At 42.3% G+C, this 16074-nt stretch overlaps 1 protein-coding gene across 3 annotated transcripts in view; it reads right to left on the minus strand.

Moving 5' to 3' along the window:
* Positions 1–4646: 4646 nt before the first annotated feature.
* The window catches only part of cep112 (centrosomal protein 112), a 107832-nt gene continuing 96404 nt past the window's right edge, over positions 4647–16074 (minus strand). For all 3 annotated transcript variants that reach the window (XM_073494576.1, XM_073494573.1, XM_073494575.1), the window contains 3 exons: positions 8083–8184; positions 5829–5893; positions 4647–4904 (listed from right to left, as the gene is read on the minus strand). In XM_073494576.1, coding sequence (XP_073350677.1) covers positions 4901–4904; positions 5829–5893; positions 8083–8184 — 171 coding nt within the window. In that variant the 3' untranslated portion in view covers positions 4647–4900. The remainder of the gene's footprint in view (positions 4905–5828; positions 5894–8082; positions 8185–16074) is intronic.

Raw genomic sequence — 16074 nt, forward strand, 5'->3', positions numbered from 1 at the left:
ACAAATGCAGACAGATATAAAAATTCCCTTCTCACATGTCAGAGGGCTGGCATTATGTGAATGAAAATGAATCAGCAGCAGCTTCACACCACTTTTAAAGTGTTTGTTTTAGTCAGGAGGTAAAATAGATCAAAATAGATCACGTGACATTCATGGCAGTAGCTACCGTTGGGCACACAGAAGTCATGTGCTATATTAACTAATTACAGACAGAATGTCAAGAAATAAAAGGTTTGACATTATGTGAAGGACGTCTATGTATTGTGGTGCAGTGATATCTACTGAAGTTAGCATGCTAACCAGCTAGCCCTCGTCCGCCCTCATAATACCAGTCTGAGCTCCCAGTCTGGACCACTAGCTGCACAGCTAATTGAGCTAACTAGCAAATGGCAGTTATAGTTAGTGGTTACTCTGGTGATATGCTGCCCCCTATTTGTTTGGAGTGAGAAATCGAGAGGTGTCAATGTGTAGAGAGGCTTTAGACATAACAATGTTACGTATATATTGAAGTAAACATGTATGAAAGGCTGTGATCCTACCCTCTCACTGAAGTCACATAGAGCAGAAACAAGTGATGGGGGGGGGCGGAGTGGCTGAGACGGAGACACCATTCACCGTTACAAGACACTGTACCATCAACATGACTTTGAAGTTGATATTTAAAGGTGAGAAAGTTACATAATGTGTCTTTTAATAGTGAAACAGAAAAAACGTTGATATTTTTTTAACTTTCATTTGCTTTTTAAGAAATCTGTCATAACCAACAGCTGAAAAAAGGACTTTAAATAGGCTTCTGAAACCGTCTCGCCAATCTACATTTCCTGGCTTAAAAATATGGCCCAATTGAATTTGTAACTACAATGGCACTGAGTAGAGCGCATGCCTCTGCCAAGTCCCGACTTTAATTCAGTTAAGCCTAATTCAATATCGAACTCCGTATCTCTGTATCACTCTAAATTTTGTACTCACTCAGATACCAGCCACCTAAATATCCCTGAAAGATTAACAAAAACGCCCTATCTTGCAACGTTAAAGACAGTCAGACAGAGTTCTCAATTTATCTGGATCTGTACCAAAAGTTAATGGGGTCTATTCTGGGCCGGGACGCACCCTCCATCCAAGTTTCGTGGAAATTCGTTGAGTAGTTCTTGTGTAACCCTGCCTACAAACCAACCAACCAACATATAGACACGGGTGAAAACATAACCTCCGTAGCAGAGGTAGTTAAATAGCTGAAAAGGTAAATGTCTGAAGAATATTACGTTTTTTGGTCCGTCGACACTGAAGGCAAAATGAATCTCAGTGCCGACATGATTCTATATGAAGTGAATGCAAAGACACAACTGTGAACAAACAGACTGTGCGACAGTAAAGAAAAAAATGAGAAAGACTTCAAAACCACTGAACACTTTTTGAAATTTAATGAATGGAAGGTCAAATAGGAGAAAGAGGAAAAAAAGGACGTCAGCTTTATCTGCATTAGTGTGGCCACAGTCGACTTCAGGTGCGAGAATTTGTGTATACTGATAAAAGAGGCTGAGGGAGATAAATGGAAAGAGCGAGTCAGAGATACCAGACAGAGACAGAGGGCAAGCGATACAGACAAACCTCCCACACTGTCTTGAGTGCATGGTCTTCTGTCCCTCTGCTCAGCCCACACTATCAGCCCAGACGGTGAATCCATGTCACAATTGCACAAACACGACCTGCTGTGCCTTCTTCACTGAGGCTGTACAGCTTCTAACCCACTTGTCCTCAAATCACGCAGCTGCATATCCTTTTCATAGCTCGTGTTGCGTTTGAGTGACAGGGCCGGGGAAAAAAAAATCAAAAAAAAAATCACTGCCATAAATACCGTATCAACAAAGAGAAGTATGATACAAGCTAGGAAGAGAGACAAAGGCAGGGAAGGCAGAAAACATGATGGAAGACATCCGTGTGTGTGTGTGTGTGTGTGAGAAGTGTTGGCGATAAACAGGTTTATTTATGCAAGCAGCGTACAGCAGCCAAACACAGGCCTCCTAGGGTCTGACTCAGAATACAGCGCTATAAAAAGCTCCAGTGGCACACGGCTCACGCACACACGTACAATGACTTTGTCAATCACGCGCTGATGTACAGTCAATCCCAGAGCCCTGTCAAAAACACACGTGTAAATCTAGTACTAGGCAGCGAATGACCTCGAATCACCCTTTTCTACAGCTGATTACAAACTAGTGCTGATCTTTAAATTCACATCCTCGGATAACCCCTCTGATGTCCTACAGGAATAAAATACTTCAAAACAAAAACTGGTGTAACGTTCCTCCGTACAGCAACTTAAAGAGAATTCACAGTTGCTCTACATTTCCGGCTCATGAGGCGTCCCCCCCCCCCCTTTCTTTTCTTTCTTTTAATCTCTTGTGCATTTTGAGAGTGTGCAGCAATTTTTAAACAGGCCTTTGTGCACGCATGTCATGAAATCCTAAATCCCACATTACCGAGCATCATGCAGCACAGCAGCTGTGAGCTGCGGCGTGAAGCGAGGGTACGGCGGATGAGTGGAAAAGCTTGGGAGCTTCCCAACTGCCCTTTACTGTTGTCACACAACAGTCCACCGTCTGATGTGGAGATAACGGAGAGGAAGCGAGGGCTTTGATCCTTAATGGGGCCATGTCGGCTGTGTGGAAATGACACTCATGGCTTGTATTTACACAAGCGCAATTATGGAGGTTTATTTTGGTGGTAGACAATCAATTAGAGTGGAACTATGTCAGTAAGAACACAGATTACAGGGAGAGGCTGAAGATGGAGTAAATGAGGAAAACAGGAATGAGTATGCATTAACCTGCACTATTTATATTTATTTATCCATCTAGATTGTTTTGATGCGAGTTGCTGAGTTTTGGAGATATCAGCCGGAGAGATGTCTACGTACTCTCGGATATAATGGAACCAAAGTCAACAGCAACGTCTCTTTCCAGAAATCATGACCCGGCTACTTGAGATAATCCACAGACCTTGTTGTGAGCACTTTCATGTAGGAAGAAGGCATGCATCTACTCACGGACAAGAGGTTAGCTAACTAAGCTAACTAACCTTACAGCTCGGCCTTAATGCTTAAATCCTGCGTTGTCAAGAGCATGAGCCTCTTGTCCATGAATAGATGGATGCTTCTTTCAGAGTGGTGATATGGTGTAGCTCGGTTGAAGGAAAATAGTTCCTACATGCTGTTGAGTTTTTTAAAATGTTTTTTCTTTTGGCCCTTGGAGTACCACAAGCCGAATCCCATCTAGCTTGATATCTCCAAAACTCTGCAACTCACATCAGAACAACCTAGATGGAAAAACAGCACTACAGGTCAGATGTAAATAGTTATTTTTGGTTTTGGCTGAACTTTCCCTCATTTGTCAAATCATTTAAAAGATTGGAGACAATCCATGAAAAAGATGCACCTCAGCTGTTGTCTCCTGTCACCTCTAGCTGATACAGGAGATCAAGTAAAATTCCTGTAGAGTAACACTAGTTCTAGTTTGTTTGAAGCGCCGCTATGTACAGTACACGCAAGAGATGTCACACATACTTCCTCACATGCACGTATGATTATGATGCTATGTTGCAATAGTTATGAATCCTCTATGCACTTCTTCCAGAAACAACAGACTCTACAAAGGCTTCGTGCTGAAAGACTAAATTCCTGTTTCTCAGATGTCGGCCTGACAGTCCTCTCCCCTTTCGTCTCTTTTTTTTTTTTGTTTCTTCTTTCTCTCTCTCTCTCTGCCCGGGCAGCAGAATCAGCACATCAAATAAACACAGAGAGGGGTATAGTGTTTCGTTTGGAGACAGCAGAGCAGGTCACGGACAATGGGAACACATGGAAATGCGTGAACTGCGGGTGTAAAAAGAAAGCAATTCCAATGCAAATAAGTGTGGGGGCCTCTTTGAAATCAAATCTGATTTTGGAATTTAATAATTCCTCCAAACTGTTTTCCAAGAAAAAAAAACAACCAAAAACTGGATTCTTTTGAAATGATCAGTATTCAAGCCCATGCATTCCTCACCTACCAGAGACACAGAACACCAACGGATGGAGGCTCATTATGAAGACCATCTTTGGTCCACCAAATGTTATTATCATCATAAAACCTCCACACTCTGGAGACATTGGAGGAGTCTTGGAGACATGGTGGCCATTTCACGGACTCCAGCGTCTGAGCCATTCAGCTTGGGTTTGAGTGGAGCCGTCGGTAAAACACAAAGTGGTGGAGGAGGCAGAAAGAGTGAGTCCAAGGACTGTAGCGATTGGCCTGAGGTTCAAACAATCGACTCGCAGCGCTCTTTATCTGAACCGACCACAAACCCCCAAGTACTCTTTACAGTTCAAATGGGGGCTCGAGCAGAGAGGCGATGTTAAACAGTGATGGGGCAGATGGGAATTCAAGGTCTTTGACTTCAGTGTCAAGTTATACAGCTAATCTTGGTTAACATGCATGTTGTGGTCATGTGAAAACAAGGGCAACAGCATGACTTCCCCTAATTGAGGGATTAATTATGAGGTATTTGAAGATGAAAGAAAATAAAAGCATGACAACAGAATGTGATGAAAATCCTTTTTATTAAAACTGATGGATTTTGGAAACTAATATCAAACATCAATAACAATAAAATCAAGTTAATGATATCAAAAAAAAAAAAAAAGTGAAAAAAAGAGTGGTTTTCAACATAAAATATATATTTTTCCCAACAAGACAAAGAATAAATAGTTCATATTAGAGACAACAGCTCATGAAACTAAGAGACGACTCATCCAGTGGCATGAAAAGTGTGTAAAATACATGTCACAGTCAATAATGCTCACATCTGATTGGTCGTCTTTATCCTTCATATCCCGGCGGAGGGTCGGGCTGTGGCTCTCCCACGGTTACCTGTACAGAAAGAGTGGGCTTACTCCATGTTAAACCATTAAACCAACATTATAACACATGTGCATTGATATTAAAAGACTCATGAAAAGTAATTCAAACTAACTCTCTCTGATTGACTGTTGCTTTGAGATTCTCAACGTCTCTGTCACTTTAAGTTGTGAGGCGGAGTACAGTGAAATAACTGGTTATTTACTGCGATGTGCGTGACTGACAGTCCTGAGAGATGTTTGCAGAGATGTGAGCGGCGGCGTCGTTTGACGAGGCCTCTTATCACGGCGCATGTATAGATGCTTTTCATAAAGACATAAATCGTTCTTACAGTGTGATGGAAGGGAGGCAAATGAAAGCCCTCAGGACTGGAGGCTGTCATAGTTAAAGACGAGAGCTGCACCATCAGTGGTGTGCCAGCCGAGGGGGAAAATCTGAATGTTCACACTGAGCTATACTCAGTGGTGCAATGTGAAAAGAGGTGGCCACTTGTCGGAGGTCACTCCAAACAAAATAGAGGGCGGCACATCCCAAGAGTAACCGCCAACTGCTGCTCACTATACTCTTAGCTTTAGCGATCTTTGGCTGTATCTACAAGCCGCTGTTAGCTAGTTAGCTCAGTTAGCTGAGCAGCTAGTGGCCCTATTGCCAGAACTCTGACTGTAGAGACGAGAAGACATCGCTGGCAGGGACAGAAGAGACGTGAAGCGGGAGAGGAGACAATATTGTTTAGGCATAAAAAAATCAGTCAATGAAGATCTTTCTCTTCTTCTTCCCCAAAACTACATAATGCACCTTTAAAGAAGAAGAATTCCTGCCCTATCTTACACATGTAGTGTATTGTATTGTACTGTACAGAGGTATAAACTTCCATATGAACTATGTACAGGCACGTATGCACACACATTTCTATATAAGATAAACAATCATGCTAACCTCCTGCTGCGACAGGCATCCAGGTCTTCCTGTAGCACCGTGGCTCTCTTCTGAAGGAAGTTAACCTGCAACACAGACAGACAATGCAACATTTGGCACAGAGTAATCCTCAGAAATTGACTCACTCTGATTAGCTGTGTGGTGAGAAACTTGCCCGAGAGCCAGAAATTCAAAGTGAAGAAGGTATGATAGCTCTGGGTCAATTGTGCTTTTGGGGCGGAGGGGGTTAGCTAAGTGGAAGAAAGGCTCGGCTGTTGAGTCCAGGGGTCAGGACAGCAGGGGCTGGAGGTCAGGAGATTAGGGCAGTGGGGTTAAGGTGCACAGGGACAGAGGGAAGCTTATGAGCCAGGTTAGTTGAGGTTGGAACGCTGCGAGAGGAGGCATCGCCATTCTTTTGTTTGGCTACAAAGTGTGAGTTTATTTATGAAGTGTCTTTGGCTGAAGTGAAAATAAACCCCATCTACATTTACACGGCATCGAGAGCTGGCAGAATAATCACGGCTCCAAAAGAATCTGTATTGTTCTGGGACTACCGTACTGGAGCCGAGGGTACATTCCTTTCTGTGGGGGAGACCTCAGGAAAGTTCTAGCATTTCATTTGGCACTTCACAGTGTTGAAGTATATGCAAAACCCCAACGAAATGTGGTCGGATGCCTCCAGAGACACGGAGAACTCTCCCCACCTTTTTTTTTACTATGTAAAAATAATGCACTTTAATGGGCAAAAACCAAGACATTGTCAGTGAGCGGAGAGACTACTCTGGTCACGAATAACATCTTATGAACATATCCGATCACAGAGCTGCGGTCTGAGCGCTGAAATGGGATCTTAGTAGACCTATTTGAACAAGGCACAGGTTTATGATGAGCTCTTTTTACAAAAACTTTGGTCCTATCATGATTAAAGATGTGATTTGTAAAATTTGAAAGTAGCTCCAAAACTATAGGGGGGCAGCATTTCACCATAGTGACCGACAACTGCTGCCTTTGCTAGCTAATTAGCTTGAGCCAGCGGCCTGAGTTTGCCCAGGCCAAGACCTTGGATGACGGGGGGAGTCACTTTGGCAATCTGTCCATTTTTTAAAAATCTGCACTGACAGCTAAGCTTTTGTTTGACTATCACATCTGGATTTGCAAAGATCAACAGTTGATTGGTTTTATTCTCTGACAACTGTTATTTACATTTTCAAATTCTGGTGATTTTTTGCAGGTTAGCAAGTTCAAATAATTGTCAAGAAACCAGAGTTCAACAAAAAATACCATACTTTAGAGATTCAACAAGGAACAACAAAAGATAGATTCAGTTTGTTGCAAAGTTTGGGTCCTTAAATCTGTCCTCTTCTTCCAAGACAAATCAATAAAGGATCTCTGAAAAAGAAAATAAACCTCAACATCTCCGATGCTGTTGGAGTTACCTCTGGTACCATTCAGTTGATGGAAATTCAGCTGCAGGCTACCAGTAAGCTAGCTGTGTCCTCTTTGAAGTGTAGGTGGAAGTGGAGAGGAAAAAAATACTGAGAGAATTGCAGATTCCTGCTTTTGATTCTGATGATCGAAATCGGAAGCTCAGTTTTCTATTTAGGATCCAAGTCGTGACGTCCCTCACTGTAGGCAAACTATAGTCTGGTTTACAAGCTGCAGCAATTTGGTTTTTAAAATTCATTTTATGTGTTGTTTATGGTACTGGTGAGACAAAGAAATATAATCAGGGAAGTCCATTTTAAATTAAAAAAAAAGGATGAATGCATTCAAAGGCTTATCAGACACCAAAACACTGCACAGAGGTTTATAATACTGTGGCAGTTATAAAGTGATCCAGCGGTGATACATGGTATCATGTTGCACTGCAGTAAAAATTGAGACAGGTTCAACCAGGTTCAACTTTCTTGCTGGATAACCCTGCATTGTTTTGCCGGAGCACCCTGCGGTGGCACCTCCACTCGTCTAACGGACTATTCCAGTAAATGAGAGGACGGCTTTAAACAGGGATACTGTCATCATCAGACATTGAATAAATACTAAGAGGGTTGCTTATGTCTTGTGGTTTTATTAAACATAACAAAAAGGAACATGTCAATAAAAAGAGACGTACGAGAATGTGACATATACAGTAAATGGACGGCATTTTGTCAGAACATGAGCCACCAGACAATTTTTTACATGCTTGAAACTAAAACCACCAGATTTAATATCAGCATGTTTGTTCTAGTCCTGCCTGTATCTGATATGTACCTGGCAAACAGTCAGTTCTCACCTGAGCTTTCAGAGAGGTGATGGTGTCCTCCAGTTCCTGTCGGAGCTCCGCTGGCATCAAACCTTTGATCTTCCCCTCGTACTCCTGACGCACCACAGTCACCTGCGGAGACGGAGGAAGGACGACCAAGCAGTGTCAGTTCACTGAGAAGGAACATCTAAACAAATACATGAATGAATCCATATTACACATTAGAGGTGTGGAAATGTCTCGTTGAGATGGACCGCGATGTGGATGTGGAAGACAGAGCAAACATTAGGCTAATGTTACTTATATATGTTCTGAGATGTGACGGAGGGAGGCAGTGAGCGACATCTGATGACATTCTGGATTTTTTTAACTTACTGGGAAGCATAAACAGGACGAGACACACACTGTCACACAATTATTAAGCACATTAGCCGTCTTCACCCTGAGCTAACATCAGCAACCGTGAAGAATACAGCGAGCCCAGCTCATCAGCCAAGACTTGGGGAGGTGCTGTCAACTCTGTCGACCAGCCCTGAGAGAGGCGCGTGCAGCAGAGTCGTGTTTGAGGTGTTTGTCAGATTTAGGAAGGAACCTATCAGAGAGCTGCGATGTGAAAACACAAATATCTGTACTCTCTACTCCTTACATTTTCAAAACGGGCTCGTTACTTTAGTTTTCACGCATTCAAGGGGAATTATCGCTGACTTTTATTTTGTGTCACTGCACGCCACCTTCCCAACATCTCGAGACTGATTTTAACGATAATTTTTATCGGTGCATACTTCGCATGGCATACATGGCGAGACGAAACAACTTAAAAGACGCAACAAGTCAGAAACAGACATAGAGGGAGACCGGCATGGGTAGAAAAGGTGTGTAGAGACAAAGGCGGTGACATGGATGAAAATGAAACCAGGCAACGCCGCAGACGACGGGGACATTCCCCACATATGACCTAATTTGAAAATTAACTGTTTGAAGTTGTTGTTTCCAATAAATAATACTTTTTACTTTTATACTTTGAGTACATTTCAGAGCCTGTACTTTCTTACTTTTACTTGAGTAAAGAAGTTGAATCAGTACTTCTACTTTTACCAGAGTCTTTTCTAACACAGGTATCTGTACTACTGTAGACTGTTGTGGTCGGAATTTTTTAGGGACTTTCTTAATAAAAAGGAGGTCAGATTTATCTGAGACACATCAAGAATCGTTTTGCATTTCAAATCGTTGACGGGTGAAACGTAACTGAATTGTGAGGCTAACGAAGATCCACACCTCTATTACACATAAGTTATTAAACCATCATACGAAACGCCAGCACAGATAGTAAACCTTCAAATCTTCATTGGATTCATTTGTTGTTCGGTTTAAATACAAAATGTTTTTCTCGATTTTGACACAATGAGAAAAAAGCTCAACATCAAGCAATTCAATATTAATCATTGCTGAATAAGTGCCTCCACTACCCTGTCACTTTCACACTCACATGTATGCACTTCCAGACACAGCGCCCAAGGACACACACACACACACACACACACACACACACACACACACACACACACACACACACACACACACACACACACACACACACACACACACACACACACACACACACACACACACACACACACACACACACACACAGACAGTGGGTATCCCCTCTTTATTCATGGCTCAGAGTATTCCCTCGCTCTTCACAGCTCCTTCACATCTCCACAGGGGGTCCGCAGGCTGGCACGACTCGCTCTGCACAACACCCCCTACTGGCTGCTGATGACTACAACCAGATCCGACACAATGCATTTATGGGCCTGTTACACAGCTGGGTTTGGAAGAGGACAGGGCCACGGTGGAGGGCAGAACACATCAAACGCAGCAGCAGTTCAATAGCTCACAAGCTAGCTAGCTCCACTGGGGAGGACTGGAGGAAGTCTGTCTGGGGCTAAATTACACTCCACTAAACCAAAGTCTGATTATAGAAGTTGAAAAGGGTTTGGTTAGCGCAACCCCCCCTTTTTACCCACAAACACACATGAATGGACGCACACAGACACACACACACACACACGCATGCACAAACACAGAGTTTTTTTACAGTACTGTAAAGGCATTTACAGCATTTTAAAAGGAGTTGCTGAATCAATTAATCCGGAGCGTGATGAATAGTTTAGCAGAGCTCGAGGAATCAACAGGGGGCTGTGAAAAGGAACAGTTTTCACCCACATATTTCAAGGTGTAACCAGGGGAGAGTCTGAGCATTTGGGCGAACCATAATGTCTTTGACAGAAACAAAGTTCGGCTAACATTAAGAATATCCCCCACCTCTCCTGCCATCAGTCCGGCCCTTTCAAGTGAAGGCAGCTTGAATAAGGTAAGGCGAGGGGGGAGGGGAAAAAGATTGGTTTTCCTAAAATAATTTTCCTGTTGTGGATTTAACTGATTGTTCTGGCTTTGGCTAATTAATCTTCCTGGGCACAATGAAAGGGATTGGGAAGCACTTCAAAGCAACCTCCAGTATAAATGATCCCAACATGAAGCAGCTCACTTTGTCTCGGCACAGTGTGCAGTAGATTAGTCTGCCACAACTTTGCCAATTTTTTCATGCTCCATCCAACCTTATTCATTTTAAAGTGTTGGGACAATAATATCTGGGTCTAGAGCCCATCAGTTTACGGAAATATGCCCTTTTCTCGCTGTGTGAGAATGAAGTCGAGGATAATTTGAGAGTGACGGGTTTTCGGAGGCTTTAATTTGAATGTCCAGGAGTTAAAAAATCAGCTGAAGCTACGGGAGTGCAGATTCTCCCCCCAAAAAAAGGGCTATCTATCTATAGCAGCTTCTGTAGTCATAACAAAATGGCAAGCCAAGACAAAACACACTCCACTACCTCAGACCGAAGCAATAAACAATGGTTGAATAAACACATCCCTTACCAACCACTCTGAATATAAGTCTAGATTCTTCAAAAGCCACGCTCCTTCGTTTTGCATTCTTGGTTCATGTATGGTGCCGTCCCCACAGCAATGAGAGATCCGCTCTGCCTAAATTACAAGCTCCTTTGTGGCAATGCTGTCTCCATTTTCCTTCCCATACATTAAGAATGGGCAAGGCTACAACAGCGTATTTACCGGGAGTCACAGAGAGCAACGGGGACGACTGGATACTGTACATACAGTCGAAAGGCTGATCAAACTAGACGAGCCACGAGTGTATGCTTTAGAGGGAAGCCAGAGCTAGAACTAATGTATTATGTGATACTATAAGGTTGTGTATCTGGCATCTTTCTGAATAGTGTGTTATTGCATCATACATACACAATCCTTGTACATTTGCATACAAATAGACTGTATATCTACATTAAAGGGGCAAGCTGTTCTCAGAGGAAAATAAGGTCCCCAAAACACTGTTTGAAGCTAGAAAGGTGGCAGGGTCCGCCCAAATATAAACAAAACAAAACAGTATGAAACTGTGTTGTCCTTTGAGGTCAGTTTGTTTATTCAGTCATGAAAGCAAATAATTTTGTTTGTTTAGGTATATAAACAAAACAATCAGCCAATGAAGATCTTTGTCTTCTGATTTAAATTTCTTCCCCAAAACTACATAGTGCACCTTTAAGCTGACTGCATATGATACAGATTGATGCTCTCAGACCAAAGCATTTGCAATCGCATCTTTCTGCAGCATGACTAACTAACGCTTAGCCATCATTCACTATGCAATGTGTTTGGGTGGAAGCGGCAGCCATTTTTTAAAACAGCATCTCTGTTGTGGAACATATGCTAAGCTAACAGATACAGGGGGGGAAAAAAAGCAGACTAGGATGGGTAAAGCACTGATTCAAATTTCTGGCTTCACTGGGTCCCTCGGTGACGTTCAAATTCAAAACAGGAGCATCTCCAGAACTCCCCGAAGATCGTCTGACTGAGACTGAGAGACTTTCTTCATCTCGCCTCTTCCAAAGTCCCTCCTCTCACATCTCTATTTTTCTTCACGGAAACATTTTCCTCCTCTTTCAACATCTTTTTTTTTTTACACAGCAAAGGCATGTTTGTTTTTCTGACAGGTGGCAGGAGGCATGTGACGGCATCTCGAAGAAGTAGAAGAAGAAGAAGAAGAAAAAAAAGAAGCCTCCTCACTATTAGGACAGATGTCTGGTGCCTTTGAACGATACTGCTGATCAAACCTTCTGTGAGGTGTTTTGGTCATTGACGGACTCCAGATGAGACTGAGCAGGAGAGAAAGGAGAGGGAGGGGAAACACAGGCAGCAAAAAAAAGAAAGAAAGTGTGCCACTATCTCCCAAAGCAATGAAAAAGGGACTTTGACTTTCTGGAGAAAAATCAGGTTTCATCTCCACAGCTCTTTTAAAAAAGAGATTTGTTTGTTCCTGATGAAGCGTGATTCTCTAGTTTTGAAGACTGCAAGGAGCGGCAGTCGTTTTCCCCTCCCAGTCATCTTAAAATGACAACATTTCATCTATATATAGTCTTTAGATTGTGGTTTTGACTTTCCCTTGCGTTTGGTACTGTCACATGGCGTGGTTTCTGACAGCTGCCAGCAGAAAGGAACAAGCCCTCAACACTTTCAACGTTCAAATGAAGTTTGTCACATCGTTGGGAAGCTTGATGTATGCTAATGAAGTTGGGGTGTGTGTGTGTACAGGCTTGCGTGGGACGGGTTGGAGAGAGGGGGGTGAGTAGCTGCTGGAAAGACATTTTTGATATACCCCCTTGTTCCAAAGTGACAAAAACCTTGTCAGGAACAAGGGGGTACATCAAAAATGACGCCACTCACAAAGTTTGCACCTCCACATCCACTGAGTTGGCAGTCAGAGAGTTCACCAAGGAGCGATTTGAATTCAAAAACGCTTTGCTGCGAGAGGGAAAAATGGAAACCGCTTTACAAAAATGAAAAAAAAAAAAAAAAAGAGGAAAAAGGCAGGAGGAGATTAGAGGCGGCTACAGATCTTAGTGAAGCTGTTAGAACTATGGGATGGATTGGTAGCTGCTGATGTAATGTGCCTCAACAAAAACAGCGCACAGGAAAACGACTGAGCCTACAGAACTTAAGTTCACCTCTTCTGCATTTTTATGTCGGCATCAATACTGAAAACAACGACAGAAATGATTTATTTTTTATTTTACCGAGCTCCCACGATGCAGGAGAACACATCTCTGAAACTTGTACAGTTCACTGTGCCCACTGTATCATTATGTATTTATACAAAGAGCTGTACTCTTCAACATTCTGCTCCTCTCTTCAAGGAGAACTGAACCACACAGCGAGCTGCTGATCCGCCATTTTAGAGTGGGGGAGCCTGCGAGGGCCCTGCAAGTGTAAGGCATGCAACATCTGTGTGAAGTCTGGGCAGAAAGGCTGTTTTTGCATATGAGGGATCAGATTACAAAGACAAGTCTTGGCAGATAAACTAGGGCAATATCAGTGTGAGAAGACCCAGAGTGGAGGTTTATTATCATATGCAAAGAACAATGCACGCAACAATGCAGATGCACACATTTTGTACACTACAAACACACAGTAGAAGGACGTGTTTTTGATTGACAACATATACACTCAAACACACACACACACACACACATCTGATCTTAGGGTTGCAGAAGTAAATATGTGATTCAGACAGGGAGTAGACCTGTGACTGGTTTGCAAAAGAAAGGGTTGCCCATATATACTAACACACATCTGTAGCTTTGATGACACTGTAAGCCTGCTGGCCTCAACCAAGGGACAGTGACAATAGTATCCCTTTCACACTGGACAAAATACCTACTAATATCTGACTTTTAGCTTCATAGGGAAGGGGTACAATCGGCATTAATTGCGAGGTCAAATAACTCTGCAGTAGTTACAGGTTTTTATCAGTTTTGATCAGCAGTGATGGGTACATTACACTCGGGTGGACACGCTCATTTTTGCCCCTTTTTCCAGTGCAATTCTATGATGGGAGCTGAGGTTCAGGGTATTGGTTTGTAAATAGTTTTCTATCTGTCTCCCTTAAGAAAAAAGAGAGACTAAAGTCTAGATTTTAGCCTAAAGAGAGTAAAATATTTTTTAAAATAACGCCAGCAACATTGTCACTGGCCACAGTCCTACCCTCCTCTGTGTTTACTCGCCTGTTTTCTGGTGCATTCGTGAGGTCGGACGTGATACACCAGCAGAAGAAAAAAACATAAAACTTTGATGAAAGGAGTCAATCGCTTTGAAGGGTTTACCCGCATTTAAAAACCCTCATATACATGAACATTTTGGTGTCAAAATTATACGGTTATGTTTTCTCCTGTGTCTGTTTGTTTGTTGGTTGGTTTGTCAGCAGGATTTCCACAATAGTTCTCAGCCCAGAATAGACCCCCATTGGTGCGGATCCAAATAAAAAGATTGATTGATGAATTTTTCCTCACATAGGCTGTTATTTGACATAATTTCTCATGGAATAATAATGCATGGATCTTGATGACAAAAATCAGTTGTCTTTAGTTGGCTGTTATCTATGTGCGAGTACAATCTGATGCAGATCTAGCGGATTTAATTACATTTATTGGATATTGGATTAGGCTTAATTGAATTAAAGGAGATTGTTGGGCCTTGGCGGAGGTATGCTCTCTACTGAGTGCCATTCTAGTTACAACTTTGACAACTTTGATGACCAATTATTGAAGACTAAAGAATAGATATGTTTCCTTTGGGACAAAGTGACTTCCTGCAAACAAACTGATGAGCAGGAAAAGCTACAATATGGATTAAATGAAGACTGTAAGATTTTATTTTATACATTTGTTTATGATCCATCTTGTTTATGATGTTTCTCGATATATACTGATCTACACTATGTCTATATAGAATTGTCCATCCTATGAGAGACAGCTAATAGCTGGGCGCAGGCATTTTAAATGTCTCCACTGCCTCTTCTTATTCTGATCAAACTTTATGCTGAACTATAACTGTACGCTTCAGATCTCATCTCTCCACACCCTGCCTCAGCTTTCCTATATGTTGACGCATCAGTTTTAGCTCCGTGTTGGCTGATGCGCAGAGATTCCTACATTCTTATTCCACTATGGCTCACTTCCTGTTTGTGTCTTCGCTGCCAACTTTGACATAGCACACCAATCTGCAATAAATTAGTGAAATGTCTTTTTGGCTGAGAATCAAAAACAAAAGTGCCTAAAATTGGTACCAAATGCTGAGTCAGATTCTTAGTCTTGTTTACGTGTTCTTTGCTTGAACATATTGCCTGATTTAAATCATAATGTGGCTGATTTTATACCAGAAAGCCACATTTTTGGTATCAGTATCAAAACCTGTGTTTCTTATTGGTGCTGGGATCGTAAAATTTCAACCGTACAAAACTAAGCTCAAGTAGACCACGAGTAGTAAGTGGGTTTTGAGTGTTTTAAGGTGCTAAATAAAAGCATATGTAAATAACAGATGGAAATACCATAACAAGAAATGAGGTTTGGAGGGTTTCAGTTTTTAAACATATGTGTTAGCATCTTCTAAAGCAGTGGGCCAATACAATTCATGGCTTGATGAGTAAGACGATGAAAAACACTGACTTCTCTCCTGCTTTGTGTCGCTATGAGAGGTTATAACATATACAAACATTATGCCACAGTAGTTGCAACAACAAAAACAGAGACAGAGAGAGAGGGCCAAGCCCTTATGCAGACGATATGATCTGACATTAGAGCAGGCGGGTTCAAGGGTCAGCTCATCCTAAGTTATAGGAAACAACGTGCAGCGCCTCTGGGGCTGGGTCAGTGACCAGCGACTCCTAAAAACCCCTGACTCCATCCTGCAGATTTATGACAGCCAGACACTGAGGTGTGTGACGAGTGTGTGAAGTGTGTACAAGGGTCAGCGGGCGGATCAGAGGGGGGACACAAGAGGATGAATGCCTTCGGTGTACATACCGACGTACAAAGAGCAGCCTCCTGTGTGAGTGTAGTCATTACTGCTTTCTTCTCTGTGTGTGTCAAGGTCAAAACAGAGCATGATTACA

Source organism: Pagrus major, chromosome 23 (genome assembly GCF_040436345.1).
Source record: "Pagrus major chromosome 23, Pma_NU_1.0".
NCBI classification, from domain to species: domain Eukaryota; kingdom Metazoa; phylum Chordata; class Actinopteri; order Spariformes; family Sparidae; genus Pagrus; species Pagrus major.